This window comes from Nicotiana tabacum, chromosome 16 (genome assembly GCF_000715075.1).
Source record: "Nicotiana tabacum cultivar K326 chromosome 16, ASM71507v2, whole genome shotgun sequence".
NCBI classification, from domain to species: Eukaryota; Viridiplantae; Streptophyta; class Magnoliopsida; order Solanales; family Solanaceae; genus Nicotiana; species Nicotiana tabacum.
This window is the reverse complement of record NC_134095.1, coordinates 42127664-42148451: the sequence shown is the minus strand read 5'-3', so window position 1 is coordinate 42148451 and position 20788 is coordinate 42127664. Positions and strand designations below refer to the sequence as shown.

General features: G+C 42.2%; 1 protein-coding gene across 1 annotated transcript; it reads left to right on the top strand.

Annotated features, from left to right (window-relative positions):
* Positions 1 to 18800: 18800 nt before the first annotated feature.
* On the top strand, positions 18801 to 20253 carry LOC107806356 (uncharacterized). The gene is made up of 2 exons (XM_016630499.2): positions 18801 to 19073; positions 19633 to 20253. The coding sequence occupies exons 1-2, from the start codon at positions 18867 to 18869 to the stop codon at positions 20041 to 20043; spliced, it is 618 nt and encodes a 205-aa protein (XP_016485985.1). The 5' UTR covers positions 18801 to 18866; the 3' UTR covers positions 20044 to 20253.
* The last annotated feature ends 535 nt before the right edge of the window (positions 20254 to 20788 follow it).

Genomic DNA, 20788 nt, shown 5'->3' with positions numbered 1-20788 from the left:
ATGGCTTCTCAGGCCATGGATGGTTGGTACTCACCCCCCTCCACCATCAAACCATGGTTGTTCGAAGCTTCGAGGCCCGACTTCAATGGCTCTCCTCAAATCCTTCTCAGATCTGTAGATCTATGGCTTCTCCGGCCATTATTCCAGCGTGTTCAAGCAATATGAGTCTTTTCGACTCAGGATCGGATTTTCTTCCAAGCCTTTCTCATTTCTAGGGTTTCTCTAAAACCCTAAGCTATTCGAGGTTTTCTCTGGTTATTTTCTTAGATCTATGCTATATATGTGTTCTACTGGAATTTTAAAATGTTTTCCCCAATCTTCTCTTTCAAAATTTGTTTCTCTTCGATTTAGGATTTCTGAAAAAAGTTTTAAAATGTTTTCTGACTCCTCTTCTTCTTTTCTTTGTGTGAATTTGTCTATGATATGTTTTTATGTTCACTTTTCTACCTCGCATGTCCTTCTCCTGTGTTCTGAGGTTTGCCTTATTATGCATATTCTTCTACTGTGCTCCGTTCTTTCTTCTACTGGTTTCTATATCATGTTTTCACACGTTTATCTTATGTGTTCATTTAACCCTGCATTCCTTTACTGTAATTTCTACTAAGCTCTTAGTTCTTATTTGCCTTCTTCTGAACTTTGTTTGAGTTCTTTCTAAACACGTTTCATCTACTGTTTCCTTAAGTTTATGCTACCTCTTTGTATTCTGAACTTGTTTAAGTTCCAAGTTTTTCTTAAAACATGTTCTTTATGCTTCAAATCAGCTTGTTCATTATGTTTATTTCGAACCTGCTATTTTACCTGTTTGTTTTCTCATGAGCCTCTAAAAGAGACCTCTGAGCCTGTTTCAGTTATTTGTCTTCTCATCTCTGCATCTGATTCGAGTTGAAAACCCTAGGATTTGGGGTTTTTGGCGAGTTTGATCTTATGTTTGGACTAGGGTTCTGTTATGGAACCCTGGATTCTCTCGAACTAAGTCTGAGTCTATGTACTAAATGTGAGCCTCATTGTTTGTGACTCTGAACTTTTCCATGCTAGGTTCTTTCTAAATTAGCATGATAGTTCTTTCTTGTTTGACATGTCTATATGCTTTATATATGAGGAATTCTTCCTTCAAAAGAGATTTTGCCAATTTGTGATTGATTCAGAATTCCTTTTAATAAGGTTCGATTGATTATTACTGATTTTCTTTAATTAAACCTTTCTTCACCTTTTCTGATTGGATTCATTCATACCAAAACTCAATTTTTGATTTTACCGGCTGATGATTGATTGCCTTTCCTTATCTGCACAAACAGTGTTGCTATCAAACTCTTTCCTTAAATAGTTTCTATGTATTTGCCCTTCTTGTACTACTTTGGAAAAGATTTTAAACAAATTCTTTCCTTAATTGTCTTCTACCCATTTGAAATCAGAATCCCTTAACTGAAGGGAAATTTTGTGTGATTTATTGCAAACTATTCCCTTACCTTTTCTTACTTGTTTTCTGCACTATAAAAGGGGCACGACCCTTCTGCACTTAGACACCTTGAACCTTCAGTTCAACACTTCGAATTCAATACTTTACACACACACCTTTTAATTACAATACTCTACTCTCTTCTGAGATCTTTTGTACTGTTTGCTTGCAATTTGGTTCACAAGACTTCAGCTTTCACTTATTTGTTTCCCTGAAACTGGTATGCCTTAATTTCGATTTCAGCACCATCCCTAGGTGTTTATTTTACAATTGCTACACTCCTGTCTACTTTGTTATTCATGATATGTATTGAGTATGCTACTCTCTCTTTGCATCTGATGTTTGTTATGAACTCCCTATACCCTCACTCCCTTCTATGTGTTTGAGTTAAGGTTCATGGCCTGACAGCATTCAAATTGCTGCTTAGGTCCGAACCTGATCCTCAATGGATCCCAACTCTCAAAATGTGGCTAATAGGCTAGTCAGGGATGTGCCAGCACTCCTGATTGCTGGGCATGACCACAAGCCTGCCATGGCTCTCCCTGATTTCTCCCTTGTGCAGTTACACTTACTCTTAGATTCTAAGTTCTGCCCCCCTCTTATGAGCCTTGCTTTGGGACCTTGAGTTCCCTCGGAACTCAGACATCTGAGGGCTGGCATTTCCACACTGCACTATGCTCTTAATTCTGCAATATATTTGGGTTGTAAGCACTGTCCGGAGTCCATTTGAGGCTCTTGAGGAACTTTGACACATCCTAAATAAGAGAAGGCTTTGGAAACCTAATCCTGGAAGTTGGTTCACCTCATATTGTTGGACCTTGAGTCTGAATTAGGCTCTTTGGTTGTAGCTTAATTTCTGATGTAATTTTACTTTTCTTAATTCATTCTGGTCTGTAATATGTTGTAATAACTTATGGGGTTCTAGTGAAAAGGGGAGGGTCACTTATGTATGCAAAGGGTAGACAGCATGCTCATAGGCGTTACTATTCACAAGTTCTGCACTTCTGCATATCATATAGAAATCCTGTTTGTAGGTTTTCCTGCACCTCTGCATACATAGAAATCATAACTATAGGTCTTTGGTACTTCTGCATTTTACATCTATCATTAGGCAAATAGTTATAGGTTAAGTAATAATAAGTTTCATTCTAGATACCATGTCTATAGGATTCCTGCACTTTTATAATCATATCTTAAAACCAACAACGCCTAGAAATCATGCCTATAGTAGTAACCAGTTGAATCTGATTCATTTATTTCATCTACAAGTCTAAAATCAGTAGTAATGTCGTTTAACATCTGCAGAACTTATGTGTTTCTACAATCAATAAGCCTTCTTTAAAATCGGAGTAAGCACTGTTAGATATCATGCCTATAAGTTTCACCTAGGCAAGCTAGTAGATAATTGATTAACTGCATCAGTCTTTGATAAACTACAACCAGGGAAGGCTAATTCGGACTCCTCATCTGAGAAATATGTGATGAATCAGCCTATCCTACGCTTTAATTTAATTCAGACCATAACCAGTACATGCAAGACATGCTAAACAATCTGTCTTTAAGTTGAGGAGGCTTGTTTGAGCCTTTTAAACTGTTACGTGTTCTCCCCATACCTGTCTTATATGTTTTGATTGTCGCCCTAGAATTTTATCTTTTTAAAACTCTGAAAAGCCAAATTTCCCTTCCCTTTAGGACTAGTAGTCCCAAATGCCTCCGGGGCTGATAGGATTGGAGTGGGTACTAGCATGCAATAAGTAACGATACTTTTCCGCGCTTAATACTTTAACGGGGTGGGAAAGGGTAGATATGGATATGATGACCGGTGCGCTAATACCACGTGTAACCTCTTTTTTGAGGAGTGATTACCGGGTATTGCATTGACGTGATCCATATTAATCATAAACCTAGGACCCCCTCCCTTTACCTGTCTTTATCTGCTTTCTTTAGAATTGCTTAAATCTTTCATAAATTTTTGCCCTCTTACTGTTCCTCAAAAGTCTTCAATTTATTTGCCATATTATATGCAAGCCCCTCTATTTGAGCCCCTAATTTCTTACTTGATTATCTGAAGTCACAATTGTAACATGGCCAGGAACCACACTAGTAGATCTTGAGGGGTGCCTAACACCTTCCCCTCGAGATAATTTCTAGCCCTTACCCAAACTCTGGTTCTTCAAACTCAAACCCTTCTTAGTGTCCTAATGCACTTAATCATTAGGTGGCGAGTCTTCAAGTTCCAAAACCTAATTCCCAAAAAGGAACGAGTTGTCCTCCCAAATGTCACAAGCCCGATTTCGCGAGAAAAAAGGGGCGCAATAGTACTCTACAGTGGTTTTTAGGCAGGCCTTGGCTGCGTCGACATCGGCCCTATACTGGCCAACCATCTCTTCACTATCGGCAGAGTTTATGCGCATTTGAGCCTCTGCCAGGGCCAAGTTCAGTTGAGATCGGAGTTCATCGTTCAGCTGGGCCCGCTTATCGGCTTTCTCTTTCGCCACCCGAAGTTGAACCTCTACCGATGCCAGCTGAGCCCAGGCGGTTTCCTTCTCCGAGGCCAACCAGTCCATTTTGCTCTTCCAACTATCGGCCATGGCTTGGACCTCATTCATTTCAGCCCGGAGTTGGTCTATCCGGTCGATCTTCTACTGAACCTGCAAGGTTTCCTTCACCGATGAGGGCTTTTCAACCTTAAAGTCATTGGAAACCGAACAACCCCCGAGGATGAACATTTTCAAGGGAGGCTTGGGAGCTGGTTCACTGGTAGTCGTGCTAGGAGCGGATATCTCGAGGACGACTATATCATGAGTGACCTCTCGATTTCAATGATCAGAAGAAGAAGAAGAAGAAGAAGAAGAAACTTGTTAAGGAACAGATTTAGAAGTTTTAGCCATTTTATCTGGAAAAAGCTTGAAAAATAGGAAGAAAGGTTGAAAGATGAAGAGTCAAGCGCATTGATTGGGGTGAAAACTAGGTAAAAACTTGTAACTTACTGAGAAGTCCCGAAGAACGGAGGTAAAAATATGAAAGTGTGAAGAAGGGTAGTGATAGCCTGAAAACTCGAAGGTAGAAGCTTGGTCAAAAGGTAAAAAATGAACGAAGGATGAAAGTATTTATAGAGGTTTCGCGTCGCTTCGCCTTCAGGAATGACCTGCAGATAGCTGACGCATGTTCAAAGTCATAACGACACGACTAACGGGACATTTCAGATTTTTTGTTGTTTCTGTCACGGCATATTGAAGAAGGAATCGAAATGCATATATATATATATATATATATATGTCGTTTCTCATTGTTTCAGTAAACCTATTCTCTAAGAAACGAGGAGACTATCTGTGTACGGGTGAAACCAAGCTCGTTGGATATCTCGATTCTTGGTAAAGCAAACGGAGCAGAGACATGGCCGTAAGGAATTGGAATCAGGGCAAGGAGCCCCTCGTGTCGAGGTTCGGGCAAAACACCTGCCTCGGAAGAATCGGGGCCACGTTCCCCCAGTCCAATTCAAACCCCAAAACTTCGGAGAGCATTACCAAACAATCGCGCACGACTAACAAAGGGACGAGATATCTGTCACTAATCAGATGTCGCAGCGTAATTCTCAACCCGTATCAGCTATGGATCAGTGATTAGCAAGAAGAAGTATTTTTACCCTTCTGTTCATCAATTCTCCACTATTGTGAGCCCGAGATCGAAGGCAGGCATTTCATTAAGCCATTACTGAGTCCGGGATCACTCTTACTATTGGTTTGGCAATTTATTACGTCTTTTATCTGTCAATCTAATGCTATTTATCATTTGTATTGAATTAATTCAAATATCCTTAAAAGCACATATAAATTCAATTGTTATTCGTTTTTTAGGGTAAACTAAGAACTATTTATTATTTCAGTTTTCTTTTAAGAGATTAATTTATGTGGGTTCGACAGTATATATGTATATATGTATATATATATATATATATATATATATGTATATTAAATTACGTACAACATGTACGTAATAATTCGTAGCAACGGCGAATACAACAAGAACTCGCTCAATATACACAAATGTAAAATGAGCAGAAACCGCAATAAACTCCTCACTGTCATTTTATTAGAGCATATATAAATCAGTGGACCCGAAATATAATCAAGTAAAATTAGTAAAAGAAAAAGATATGTATGTTGCAAAACACAGGCAACTGAAGTTGAAGGGGAAATGGTTTAATTGAAGTGATGAGACAGAGAAGTGGCGGGGAGGGGGGGGGGGGGGGTCATACGTTTTCATGACTCATTAAAATGTTGGTTGTTTAAAAATGGTTGAGAGGGCCGTTGTGAGCTATTAAAAGCATATATAGATTATGTGTAGCTAGTTCCAATGGATGGGAAATGACTTTGCAACAATTCTAAAAATCAGACGTGCTTCCTTTTTCAATATTGGTTGAATAGCTTTTAAAGTTTTTAGTTCTTTGAGTGAGCCATTTAAGAAAGTTGGAGTTATGAGTTATGACCACCCCCCCCCCCTATTTAAGTTTCCTAGCTATTTTTCAACTGCATACGGAATCTTCTTATTTAATGGTCTATCAGGAGAGCCGAATTCAAGATTTAAAATTATGATTTTTTATTTTACGGTTATTTCAACTTAATATAATATATAATAATAATCAAGTTACAATCAAATATTTATAATCAAATATTTAATAAAAAAATTTAATATACATATACAGTTTTGAACAAAAGCTATTGGATTTATGTGCTTCCATAAATAACACTGTTCTTTATCTCTTAACGTCACCGCCTGTGTCTAAATACATTAACTCTACAGCTAATGTTTTGTCTAGACTTCCTATGGAAGGAAAACTATGACGCATATCTGCTTTTAAATGTGTAGGTGGAAGATCTATCATTAGGGGTCGTTTGGTTTCCTCCATTGACTATTCTTTGATTGGTCATATAAGAAAAAATCATGGCGGTATGCAACTTAATCTTTGATTTGTCTTATTAAATTTTGCATTCTTAATATTCGCATAAGTTATACATAAATCTATGTATTTTTATGAGGGGTATAAAATAAAAACATATGTATCATAGTTTATGGATAATAATAACTAATAAAAAAATCAATTCCCACCTAACAGTTCCTACATTATTATTTATTGTTTGGACAATATCGAAAATATAGGCCAATTTATAACAAGCACCAAATAAAAAAGACGAAAAAAGTCATTCGTGAATGGACTATGTTTGTCTCAAAAGATGTTAAAATCTTTTTGGACAAAGCAATCAAAGATGAAGGGGTAAATCGTAGCTGAAGATAATTATCTCAAGACTAATAATAGGCAAGGAGAAGAGAGTTGCAAAGTTTCTTTATAATCAAGATTCGTTCACTTTCCGAATGTCTCCTCCCTCTTACAAGATCTTTTTCCCCTTATATCCTAGAGAGAAAACATTCAGAATTATAAGAAATAAAAATACAAAGAATATTCGACAGAATATTCTCAATGTCTCCTAATGGGCTTACATTTCTACAAGGGTCGTATAGTTTCTACTTTTGCCTTAAGGTCGTCTTCCTCGGGACGTCGATTCGAAAATACTCGATCGTTGGTCGTACTCATCATAGGTCGAGGTCGGTCAAATTTGGACTCATACAGTTAGTCCCTCCGCTTGTCGGGGTCGCGGCCGGATGTGTCCTCGATGAGCGGACCTCGTGCATTCTTTTGGAGAAATTTGACCTGTGGGAACGACATGACGTGACCAACGGGGATTGGTCATTGTATTCAGCAAGATATCGTGCGGTACACTTCTCCGGGAAATGATGTCAACTTTACGTGCGTCATCATTGCACAGATTTTTGAGGTAGGGACTGACGGCTTGGTGCTTCGATTCTTGTGCGGCTTTGAAGCCTACCGCCTCGATTCTGGCGCTTCTCAATCCTATAAATAGGTGAAGGGTTTGATTTTTTGAAAAACTTTGGTCATTCCTCTTCTTGAAGACCTCTGTTATTCCTTGTTTGCTTTCATATCTTTCCACTCTTCTTTCGATCTTCACCCGAAGCTTCTTCTTCTTTCCTCCTTTTGTGTTGATACTCCTCCATACGATATTATGTTGAGGTCTCGTCGTTCTTGTGAGGAGGTTCCTGAAGCCACCCCATCATCAACGATGCCTCCTTCTGATAGTGGAGACGTGGTGGTAGAAGAGAATGGCAGCCCTCCTATGGTAGAGGAGCTGCTACCGAGGCACCCCTTATCCCGGAGTGACTTCCTCAAAGATCCACCTTCCACTCCGAACCCGTATTTTATGAGACGGATCAGGTCCATATTGATGCCCTTCGTATAAAGTATGGCATTCCTGCTCATATAGAAATGGTTCCAGCGGGGAGAGATTACGTGGACGTCCACAGACCTGGGTACTGTACTTTCTACGAGTACACCCTTTTATGATCGGCTACACCCTTCCTCTCTTCCCCTTAGCGGAAGAATTCTGTAGATTTTACCAAGTTTGCCCTGCACAATTTTCACCATACACGCTCAAGGTGCTTTTACTATTGACTAATTATGCAGAGCTGGCGGAATGTAGCGTTTACGTCCATCACCTTTTGCACCTGTTCACGCCTGGCTTCCTCAGGGGTACCATGGTGCATTTGAGGCTTCGTGGTATGAAAGGGCTGGTGGTCGGGACGGACGATCGGGCGAGCCACAAGTTTTGGCACAAGTATTTCTTTGTCAAGACCGAACACGTCGTTTCTGATTCCGCCAGATTTTCGGAGCGATGGAATGGAACTCACAAGTGTCGTTGTTCGTTATGTCCCCTCTCTTTTGTAATTACTGTAACTTTTACTTACTCGCCATTTTGCAGATATGGGTCATCCGCCTCGCCCTATTGCGGGTATCAAGGATTGGGTAGCCCGCTTGTTGCCTCATGCAGCAGAAACTCGGACTTGGCCCGCCTTCGTGCAGCGTTATGGCCCTAATGTTTCCTCAGGTAAGTGATTTACTTACTACTTCATTGGCCATGCGACCTTGCTTAATAGCACAACCCTTTGTGATGATAGGTCAGGGAGTTTCTAGGCGGAGGGCGGCAGTTCCCTCCTTTAGACAAGTCGTTGCTACTGCGGACACGCGGTTTATCTTGAGCGAGTTTGTTCAGGAGGGTCGTCCTCAACCTATTAAATTGGGAGATTCGTCTTGAGTTGTGACCGCGAGGGAGGAGGCTCCTTCGGTACCGGCCTCACATCCTTTGGATGAATGTTCTAACGGGGACGAACCGTTGGAGAGAAAAAGGAGGAGGCTAGAGCTGGGGAAGGGCGTGGCTACGGACGCCGACGGTAGCAGGGCATCCCGGACGGCCCCGGTGCCCGTATTCATGGCCGACACCATTTTGTGGGGGAGATCTCCCCAAGTGGAGGGAGTTGGCCCAGGAGCCAGTTCAGTGCACTCCGTTGAGGGTGGTGCGTCGTCTAATGTTGGAGGGCCTCGTGTCGAGGATGGCGGCTCGGGTTAGGATATCGACCCAGAGGATGTTAATGAATTTGTGGGTCACCATACCCATGTGGAGGTTAGGATGGACGGATCTGACCGTCATGTGGTAGTTTTGGGGAACTATAATTTGCTGCTGATTAGCGAGCAGGTGGCGTCGGCCCTCGCTCCTTTATGTGCTGCTCCTGAAAGCGAGATTCTTGGAGCAATGAGAGATGTGGATTTATCTCAGAAGGTCACTGGTATGGCCCTGCAGATAGGTACCTCTCCTTTTTTTGTCGTTGGATTGGTAGGATAATCGTCATTCTGTATTTTGTTTCTAACTTCTGCCCTTCTCTTTTGTCAGACCCTCGTCTTGGAGGTGGAGAGAGAGCGTCGTGAGAGAAAAAGGACGGGCCTTTATGAGAAGATGTCGTCTAAGTATCAGCAGTATCGTGCTAAGCATCGGGCGATGTCCGACATTTATCATCAGGATCCTGAGTTCCAGGTGTTTCATGAGGGGCTCAAGCAGCGGGAGGACCAATTGGAGCGCAAGATAGAGGAGTTGAGGGAGAGGGACGAGGAGCTTGTGAAGGATGTCGCCCGTAATAGTGAAATTGAGGCCTCCCTTAAGGCAAAGGAGGACGAGCTTGAATTGAGCAGGGGGGTGACGGCTGAGAATGCCGACTTGCAGCTGAAGGTGGCCGACTTGACCGCCGAGTTGAGTGCTAAGGTAGCGGAGATTGAGGGGCTTAAGGGCAAGCTGAACGTCAGTGCTAATAAGCTGGCGGCAGCTATTTCTGAATCGGTATCTTTGGAGAATACCCTCCGTATTTCCAAGTCGGAACTAACTAGGGAGAGGGAAGCCTCTGGTCGTCAAGTTGCATGGCTCGAACAGCGTGTCAATGAGCTGGAGGCGGAGTTGGTCGCATTAAAGGGACAAATGGCCTCGTTGAGGGCGGAGGAGGCAAGTTGACGTTCTCAGCCTTCTACGTCCCGTGCCTCAGCTGATCCGGGCGTGCCCCGCCATTTGTATGAGTTATGGGTCCATGTGGAGGCTCGGCTTGATGTGTATAAGGCTTTTCACATCGAGGGCAGGGCTACTGAGGCAGAGGTTCAAGCTGTGCATGTCGAAGCTCGTGCAACTCATGAGTCATGCGGGTACGATCCCCTCACACCTGACGGGGAAGGCATCAATTTTGATGACGCGAATCACCTTGCTTCAGATTCGTGGTATGAGCACGCTTACCCCACTGGGATGATGTGTAGTCCTGGTTTGTATTTACTTTTGTTTAGGAATTTTTGCACGGGTCGTACTTGGGCCTATTTGTAGGGGCAAATGTAAATGATATTTTGCTATAATGTAAAATTTTACTTTTGTCGGCTTGTTTTTTTCCTGTATTTATCGCACATGATATTACCGCCCTTGGCTATTGGGATGTTTCTTTGACTTGTCATCAAAGTAGAATCCTGTCGTGGTTCGAACGAGGTCAAACTTATATTGTCGTCGACGGCCTTGGCCGTGGGGATGTTGCTTCGAACTGTCATCGAAGTGGAATCCCCATCGTAGTTCAAACGAGGTCGAACTTATATTTTCGTAGATGGCCTTGGCCATTGGGATATTGCTTTGAACTGTCGTCGAAGCAGAATCCCGTCGTAGTTCAAACGAGGTCAAACTTATACTTTCGTCGACGGCCTTGTCCGTGGGGATGTTGCTTCGAACTGTCGTCGAAGTGGAATCCCATTGTGGTTCGAACTAGATCGAACTTATACTTTCGTCGACGGCTTGGCCGTGGGGATGTTGCTTCGAACTATCATCGAAGTGGAATTCCGTCGTGGTTCGAACGAGGTCGAACTTATATTTTCGTTGATGGCCTTGGCCATTGGGATGTTGCTTTGAACTGTCGTCGAAGCAGAATCCTGTCGTAGTTCAAACGAGGTCAAACTTATACTTTCATCGACGGCCTTGGCCGTGGGGATGTTGCTTTGAATTGTCATAGAAGTGGAATTCCTTCATGGTTCGAATGAGGTCGAACTTATACTTTCGTCGACGGCCTTGGCCGTGGGGATGTTGCTTCGAACTGTCGTCGAAGCGGAATCCCGTCGTGGTTCGAACGAGGTCGAACTTATACTTTCGTTGACAGCCTTGGCCGTGGGGATGTTGCTTCAAACTGTCATCGAAGTGGAATCCCGTCGTGGTTCAAACGAGGTCGAACTTATACATTTGTCGACAGCCTTGGTCGTGGGGATGGTGCTTTGAACTATCGTCGAAGTGGAATCCCATTGTCATTCGAACGAGGTCGAACTTATACTTTCGTTGACGGCTTTGGCCGTAGGGATGTTTCTTCAAACTGTCAACGAAGTGGAATCTTGTTGTGGTTCGAACGAGGTCGAACTTATACTTTCGTCGACGGCCTTGGTCGTGGGGATGTTGCTTCGAACTATCGTCGAAGTGGAATCCCGTCGTGGTTCGAACGAGGTCGAACTTATACTTTTGTCGACGGCCTTGGCCGTGAGGATTTGATCGTATTCCCGTAGGAAGACATCACATGTTGACTAGTGGAGATCTGGTTCTGCACATACATTGGAGATTCGATTCCGTACGTACAGTGGAGATTTGATTCCGTACATACAATGGAGGTTTGATTCTGTTCATACAATGGAGATTTGATTCCGTTCACACAATGGAGATTTGATTTCGTACATACAATGGAGATTCATATAATAGAGATTTGATTCCTTTCATACAATGGAGATTTGATTATCTATATGTAGTCACTTCATTACTTTGATCCGGTGATCATATCGATGGGTCGAGGTGATGAACAGTGTGTCGATCCTTAAGGCATCCCCCTCGCCGCCTCGTTAAAAACCTCTCCAGGAAAACCTGATTGGGACAAAACCCGGGTGAGGGAAAACGAGTACGACTTAGGTGATGCCTTCTTTTAGAAGTGGAAGTACTTGAGATGGGCGACATTCCAGTTGTTTTGGAGTAGTTTTCCCTCCATTGTTTCTAGTTGGAACGCTCCTTTGTTTGTTGCTGCTACGATTTTGTATGGTCCGTCCCAGTTTGTTCCCAATTTTCTCTCATTAGGGTCCTTTGAAGCTTGTGTTTTAGCCTTGAGGACGTAACCTCCGACTTTGAGCGGTCGTACCTTGGCTCTCTTGTTGTAGTATCTTTCTACTTGCTGTTTCCGGGATACCATTCTTATATGGGCCATGTCTCTTCGTTCTTCAACTTCATCCAGATCTTATAGTCTACTTTCGTCGTTCCATGTTCCGCTCTCATTGGAGTATCTCAAACTGGGCTCCTCGACCTCGACGGGTATGACTGCGTCGATCCAGTAGACTAGTGAATATGGTGTTTATCCTGTGCTGGTTTTTGGCATAGTACGGTATGCCCATAATATTTTCTGGTAGTAGTTAAGGCCACAGCCCTTTAGCTTCCTCAAGCTTCTTTTTCAATATGTTCAATATTACTTTATTGGAGTATTCGGCTTGACCATTGGCGGCACGGTGGTAGGGCGTGGAGAGTATCCGTTTGATGTGCCATTTTTCAAAAAACCCGGTCGTTCTTTTTCCATCGAACTGAGGTTCGTTGTCGCAGCTGATCTCTTTGGGGATGCCAAAACGGCATATAATGTTTTTCCATATGAAGGTGATGACCTCCTGCTCGCGTATCTGAGTGTATGCACCTGTTTCCACCCATTTAGAGAAGTAGTCAGTTAAAACCAAAAGGAAACGTACCTTACCTCGTCCTGCTGGGAGAGAGTCGACTATGTCCATTCCCTATTTTATGAATGGCCATGGCAAAGTGACGAAGTGAAAAAGTTCCCCTGCTTGGTGTATCATAGGGGCGTACTTTTGACATTGTTCACATCTCCTGACATAGTCGGCGGTTTCTTTTTTCATGGTGGGCCAGTAGTATCTGGCGCGAATGAGGCATCTGACGAGGGCGCGGTTTCCCGTGTAGGCATCGTAGTGCCACTCGTGTACTTCTTCTAGTACGTGCCTCGTTTGATACGGCCCAAGACATTTGGCTAGGGGGCCACTGAACGTCCTTTTGTAGAGATCGTCGTTTACTAAGTTGTACCGGGCTGCCTGCACCTGGAGTTTTTTGGCTTCTTTTTTGTCTTGCGGGAGTGTTCCATCCTACAAATAGGCTACGAAGCGATTACGCCAGTCCCAAGTTAGGTTTATAGAATGTACCTCGACATGGTCTATTGCGAAATGGAGTAGGGTGACCACGTTTTTTTTATCGATATTCTTGGTGGCCGCAGCCAGTTTAGCAAGGTCATCCACTTCTATATTTTATGCCCTGGGTATTTGGTCGAGGTGGCATTCATCAAACTCCGACAGAAGTTTGTGGATTTCTGACTGGTATCTTTGTAGCCTCTGCTCTTTGATTTGGAAAGTCCTGGTGACCTGATTCACCACGAGTTGGGAGTCACAGCGGAGGACGAGTCGTCGGGCGCCATATTTGAGGGCTAGCTTCAAACCTGCAATCACAGCTTCATACTCGGCCTCGTTGTTAGTCATATCGGGGCATCGTATGGACTGGCGAATTACTTCGCCTGTAGGGACCTCGAGGATGAGTCCCAGTCCCGAGCCCAAGGCATTGGAGGCACCATCGGTGTAGAGGACCCAGAGGTCGGTGTGTGCAGAAGTGCGGAGTGCTTCCTATTCTACCTCGAGCAATATTTCCATGCTGAAATCAACGACGAAGTCTGCGAGCACCTGCAACTTGATGGTAGTTCGGGGTTGGTACGTTATGTCGTGCTCGCTTAGCTCTATGGCCCATTTGGCTAGTCTACCCGATAGTTCGGGTTTATGTAGGATACCTCTTAGGGGGAAGGTTGTCACCACTTTTATAGGGTGACATTGGAAGTACGGTCTAAGCTTACGTGAAGCTACGACTAATGCCAGAGCTAGTTTTTCAAGGTGAGGGTACCTCGTTTCGGCATCGAGTAAAGTTTTGCTGACATAGTAAATTGGAGATTGCGTACCTTTATTTTCACGGACCAAGATTGCGCTTATCGCAACTTCGGAAACTGCTAGATACACAAGTAGGCATTCACCTAGATCTGCTTTGACGAGTAGCGGTGGTGAGGATAGATACGTTTTCAGCTTTTTTAGGGCGTCGATGCATTCACTATTCCATTGCAACCCGTGGTATTTCCTTAGTACATTGAATAATTTATGGCATCTATGCGATGATCGTGAAATGAACCTTGATAGGGCAGATATTCGTCCCGTCAACTTCTGAACCTGCTTTTTGCTGGTCAGTATTTGCGGTATTGCATCATGGCCTTTATTTGATCTGGGTTGACCTGGATTCCCCTTTGCGACCCTAGGAAATAGAGGAACTTTCCAGAAGTCACGCAGAAGGCGCACTTTTCGAGGTTCAGTTTCATTCTGTACTGCCTTAGTATTTCGAAGGCTTCCTTCAGATGACCAGTGTGATCTTCTTTCTTTGCTGACTTCACTAGCATGTCATCGATATAAACCTACATTGTTTTATCGAGTTGTTCTTTGAACATTTTGGTGACCAATCTTTGATACGTGGCCCATGCGTTCTTGAGCCCGAATGGCATTACCTTGTAGCAGTACGTACCTTGGTGAGTGATGAAAGTGGTCTTTTCCTGATCCTCTTCAGCCATCAGAATCTGATTATAACCGGAGTACACGTCCAAGAAGCTTAGCAGTTCGTGGCCCGCTGTTGCATCGATAAGTTGGTCGATGTGAGGTAGCGGGAAAGAATCCTTCAGCTATGCTTTATTCAAATCAGTGAAATCGACGCACATTCACCACTTCCCGTTCTTCTTTTTGACCATGACCACACCTACTGGGGGTATTTCGATTCTCTGATGGAACCGTTGGCGAGTAATTTATCAACTTCTTCGTTGACCGCCTCATTGATTGTGGCATTGAATTTCCTCCTCATTTGTCGTACTGGCAGATAAAGCGGATCGACATTTATCTTGTGTGTGGCGATCTCCCTTGGGATTCCTGGCATGTCTGAATGGGAAAAAGCAAAAAAATTGGCGTTGTTAGTTAAAAACTCACGATACTCACCTGGCTCCGAGAGGTTGTGCCCAACGTAAGCCTTTTTGGCGCAATTGGTGTTACCTAACTGGATGGGGTCGAGATCCTCTACAGTCGCCTTGCAAGCTTTTATAATGTCCGGATCTTTGATGGCCTCTTCTTGTATGTCGGGATTGGTGCCCGACATGGCTGACTGCTATACTTCCGCGCTTGCCCCTTTTAGTTGTCTGGTGTGTGTGCAATCCTGGGCGATTCGATAGCATTCTTGGGCGGTACGTGGCTCGCCTGGATGCTGAATATCCCCCATTGGGTGGGAAATTTGATCACCTGATAGAAGCTTGAGGGGACGGCTCGCATGGCATGTATCCATGGTCGTCCTATGATGGCGTTGTAGGCCGTTTCCTAGTTCATGATGTGGAACGTTGTTTCCAGGGTAACCCCTCCTGCTAGGACATGTAGCACTATTTCTTCGAATGTTCGTTCTACTGCATTATTAAAACTCGTTAGTGTTATGCAACGCGGTATTATTTTATCCTCGAGCCTTATTTGCACGAGAACTCGTGGGTGAACAATACACGCGCCGCTTCCGTCATACACCATGATTCTTTTCACATCGGTGTCAGCGATGCGTAAAGTTATAACCAAAGCATCATAGTGAGGAAAAGATAAACCGTCGGCATCAGACTTATCGAAGATGATACTGTCTTCGAGGTCAACATACCATTTGTGGGTGACCGTCCGTTTGAGTTTGTGCGTGGTAGTGAACTTCACATGGTTGATTACTGTATCATCGCCGCCGCCAATCATCATTTGTATGGTACACACTGGCGATGGTGGCTTTGGAGGTCCTTGAGATGGGTCGCCTCCTCGAGCGAAGTTGTCCCTTCCTTTATCGCTTAACAGTTCTTTCAGTACCCTTGGTTCAACATTCTAACTACTTCTTGTCGCAGACCTATGCAATCTTCGGTCTTGTGTCCTCTTTCTTGGTGGAACTCACAGAGGACGTTCGACCTCCTGGTGCTTGGATCTGATTTCATCTTTTGTGGCCATTGCACCTTCGTGCCCAGCTTCTCCAGTGCGTACACTATTTCTGAAGGGGAAACACAGAAATTATGAGCAGATAGTAGTGGAGGCATACCTCTTTCGCTCCAGAGGGGTGCAGTATGTCGTGGAATGGTGTCTGCGTGTTGTGGAGGGGGCGGGTTGGATGTTCGGATATAGGGCTAATGCCTTTCGCGATTGAAATGTGGTGGTTGATCTCGTCTCCCATCACTACGTCGATCTCTCTTTGTCTCGGTCTGGACTGATGTTAATCGTTAAAGTGGGCCGTTCAGGTTGTCCTCAACCACTCTCACTTCGGTGCAGTAGGCATTGTGAATCTCTTCCCATGTGGTAGGGGGGTACTTCATGAGTCTACTGAGCAGTTTTTTGGTTGACTTTGACCCGGTCCTGTTTAACCCATTCTGAAAGGCTGCGACTTCCATCCATTCCGACACGTTCGTTAGGCCCATCCTTACTCTGTTGAATCGGGCCAAGAAATCTCGAAGCCCCTCGCCCGTCGTTTTCCTGACGGCGAAGATGTCGTTGACCCTAGCCTCAGCCTTCTTCGTTCTTGCATGAGCGGTGGCGAATTTATCTGCCATTTCTTCGAACGTCGATATCGATCGTGCTGGCAGCTGGGAGTACCATGTCAATGCTCCCCCTGTCAAGGTCTCGCCGAAATTTTTCAACAGTACAGATGGTACCTGTTCTTTTGATAGATCATTGTCTTTTACTACTGTAACATAATGGATTAGGTGATCCTCCGGATCTGTGGTCTCGTCATATATTTTCAAGTATGGCGGCATCTTAAAGGTCTTTGGAATAGGATGAGGAGCAGCCCCTTCGCTGTAAGGTTGTTCGACGAATCGACCTACGTCGCATTTCGGTAAGAGCTTTGGAGTGCCTGGTATTTTATCGACCCTCTCCTGATGTTCCTTCATTTGGTCGGGGAGTGTTTTGTTCTCATTTTCCATCTCTTCTATTTTCTTTAAGATGGCCATGAGTGCAGTGTCACCTGCGTTAGTGACAGTGTGGATATTATCTGCTCGTGTAGTGCTTGGCTCATCGGCGATAGCTGGGATTTCTGTAGGTGGTATGCCTTCGACACCTCCTTTAGTGGGTTTCTCGATCATGTTGCTCAAAGCACTTGTCAACCATTCTTCCAGCAACTTTTTGACTGCTGGTGGTGCTTCCCCCATGGTGGATGTCGAGGCTCCCCTTTCGCGCAAGATCGTTAGATCTTCGTGTGGAAGAGATGAGATCTCCCCCTCAAGTGTAGCTCTTGGTGTTGCATTCCCATCATCTTCTCTACCAACTTCGTCGAGGGAGCTTAGGAGATTGTTCGAGACGTCTGCTATCGCCTTCAGCCTCGCTTCCTTTCCCGCCATTGTTGCTTTTGGAGGTTCGAAGAAAGGTGATCACTTTCAGGGATCTAGATGAGAACTATGATTTCAGCTATGGAAATCCCCACAGACGGCGCCAAATTGTTTGACTCAAAAGATGTTAAAACCTTTTTGGACAAAGCAATTAAAGATGAAGGGGTAAATCATAGCTGAAGATAATTATCTCTAGACCAATAGTAGGTAAGGAGAAGAGAGTTGCAAAGTTTCTTTGTATTCAAGATTCGTTCACTTTCCGAATGTCTCCTCCCTCTTACAAGATCTTTTTCCCCTTATATCCTAGAGAGAAAACATTCAGAATTATAAGAAATAAAAATACAAGGAATATTCGACAGAATATTCTCAATGTCTCCTAATGGGTTTACATTTCTACAAGGGTCGTATAATTTCTACTTTTGCCTTAAGGTCGTCTTCCTCGGGACGCCGATTCGAAGATACTCGGTTGTTGATTGTACTCATCATAGGTCGAGGTCGGTCAAATTTGGACCCATACAAACTAGAGATAACAATTTGGTCAAAAATCTTCCTTAAAGAGCTATGGCATACTGAAGGGATAAATATCGCATGAATGAAATTTTCAAGTTCTTTCCCATCCATTTTAAAGTAAATGGCATTAATGGCAGTTATATACACACCACGATTACGTCGGTCAGCTGTTAATAGTAGGCCAACTATATCAAGCAGAGGACAGTGACAAGAAAAATGGAATCAATTATTCTAGCTAGTCATTAGATTTCTTGTAAAAATATATAATTCTCTTGGTTATAAGAGTATGTATATCCTCCCTTCGTGTACTTTTATTTGTTCACTATGGATTTTGCATACCCATTAAGAAATAATAAATGAAGTGTATAATTTACCATGATACCCATATTAATTGATGCATATTTTTAACGAATTTGAGAAATTAATTTGATGAAATGAGTAATTAATATTGTGGGTATAACAGGAAAAAGAAATTATCTTCACTTGTTATGCTAAAAGTGACAAGTAAAAGTGAAAATCTATTTTTAGAATACTGGACAAGTAAAACTGAACAGTGGAAGTAAATGATATGGTATACATTTTCCATTTTTGTGTATGATAATAAAAATGACCTAAGCAATAATTTTTTAGGATTTCAAGTTACGTACATTTAACTAAAGTGATAATCTATGATGGCAAAAGCGATTAAATAAACTAGTGCATGCAGTGCTAAGATTTGACCGAAGAGAAGAGTTAAGAGTATTTAACATGTCTGCTTTAAATAGCAGGTTGGAGGTGTATAGTAATTGCAATGCCCCAACTTTCAATTAAATTGAATTTACTTCACTTGAAGAGCACGTCATGCAGAGATGGGTCCCATTCTAGTTCCACATTTAAGTTTTTGCCCTTTTAGATTCTATTGCAGTTGGTTACCTCCCCCTATATAACCGTCCACAATATTTACACCATTTTATGATCTCAAAAACAAGAAGAAAAAATTAACCCACAAATTTTGATCATCGTCCAAATGGTCTCCTTTCACACAACTCAAGTTCCAACACAAAGAAATGTTTTTCCAAATATAGAAGATTTGTCTAAGAAGAGAAAATGGGAAGAAGAAGAAATTTCTGATGAAAAGCCACAGAAAGCCAAGACTATGACATCTTTATTCGGCACTCAGCTGCATCTCGAGACTCCACTGCCTTTGGAGTGGCAAAGATGTCTCGACATTAAGGTATGCAAAAAAAATTCCGATAATTATGTTGTCCCGATCAGCTTGGACGTATCTAAAAATAATATTCTATATTTTTAATATCTAATTCATATAAGAGAAGTTTCTAGTATAGTGGTAAATTTAAAAAGGATAGTTCGATGCATAAAGTATTACGTATTCACGCAGGGTTTGGGAAAGGACCGCACCCCAAGAGATGTAATGTAGACAGTCTACCTTAACGCAAACCTTAATGGTGGTAAATTTGTTTCAAAAAATATTTTTGGAGTTGTTAGTTAGTAAAATACTAGGTGAGACATTCTTGTTTATTTTTGTAATCCCTTTGTTTGAATTCTTTGTTGTACCACTAAGTTGGGTGATTACTCCGCCACCAAGATTTAGATAGATAGCGAAAAAATTATCTAGATCAAATTTGAACCCCCATCTGCTATATTTGTTCACTCGTTTCATTGATCGTTGGACCACACTCTTATTATTTGTGTGCTTTTCTTTCAAGAAATTAAATGATATGAAATTAGTTGGACTAGTCCTAATTATTGTTTGCTGTTTTTTCAAAATGCAGTCTGGACATATTTACTTCTATAATACAAGGACACAAAAGAGGACATCAAGAGATCCAAGACTGAGTACTACTCCCGAGCCACCAACTCCAGTGCATATGAGTTTAGACCTTGAACTCAACTTATTACCATGTGGATCACCAGAAAAATCTCAAAATTCTTATTTCATTGGTAATAACAAGAATTCCATCATTAAAAAGAAGAGTACTGAGGGTCAAGGTTTGATCACTCGTTCTCCCTCTTGGCTAACATTTGACGTGGATCAACAAGAGATGGTCACTGCTGTTTGCAAGAAATGTCATATGTTAGTAATGATGTCCACATCTTCACCAACATGTCCAAATTGCAAATTTGTCAATCCACCAGATGAAACCCCTCCTACCCTTTTCAAGAGAAGGCTAAGCTCATTTTGATTAATTGAAGAATTATCCTAGTTAAAATTCTATGGCACACTTAGAAAAGCTTATATATACTTTAAGTTATATGTATATACTTATGTTACCCTAAAAAAGCCTGATAATTAACTGTATGATTCCCAACTCTTTGGTGTCATGCATGATTTTGTAAAAAGAAATTGGCTATTATTATATTGAAAATTTTGCAATATCCAAGGCTTTGAGTTAGTTTTGCTATGTTCGTTTTTCTTGGAATATGTGTGGACCGACACAGTCATAAGGTAGTTAATGTACTGCATATATTAGTTTCAACTTCCTCCTTTAATAGGCTATTAAAGTCTCAAGTTAATGTACCTAAAAATGGTTTCTTAAATAGTTTAACTTCTACCTACAGAAAGTTTAATAAAAAATACTCAAAAGTTATTTACAGGTAAATGTGACTTGAAAAGTTCTTTACAATGAAGAAAGGATGACTTTAACGCTTGAACTCCAAATTATAACGAATCAACAGCAATTAATATTTGCTTAGCAGCGAAATTAGAAGATAAATTATGCCAAACTTACCCAACAGCCAAAAGGCTAAAAATGGATGAGTGCAAAAAAAAAAAAAAAAAAAACCTCTGAAGTTGAAGTACAAGTAAAAAGTATAATAAAAACAAAACATAAGTATGTAAAATCATTTGTTTTTCAGACGAACGGAAAAAGGAATACTTTAAAAGTTTTAGTTTTCTGCCTTAGTGCCTTTAGGTCCAATAGTATATGC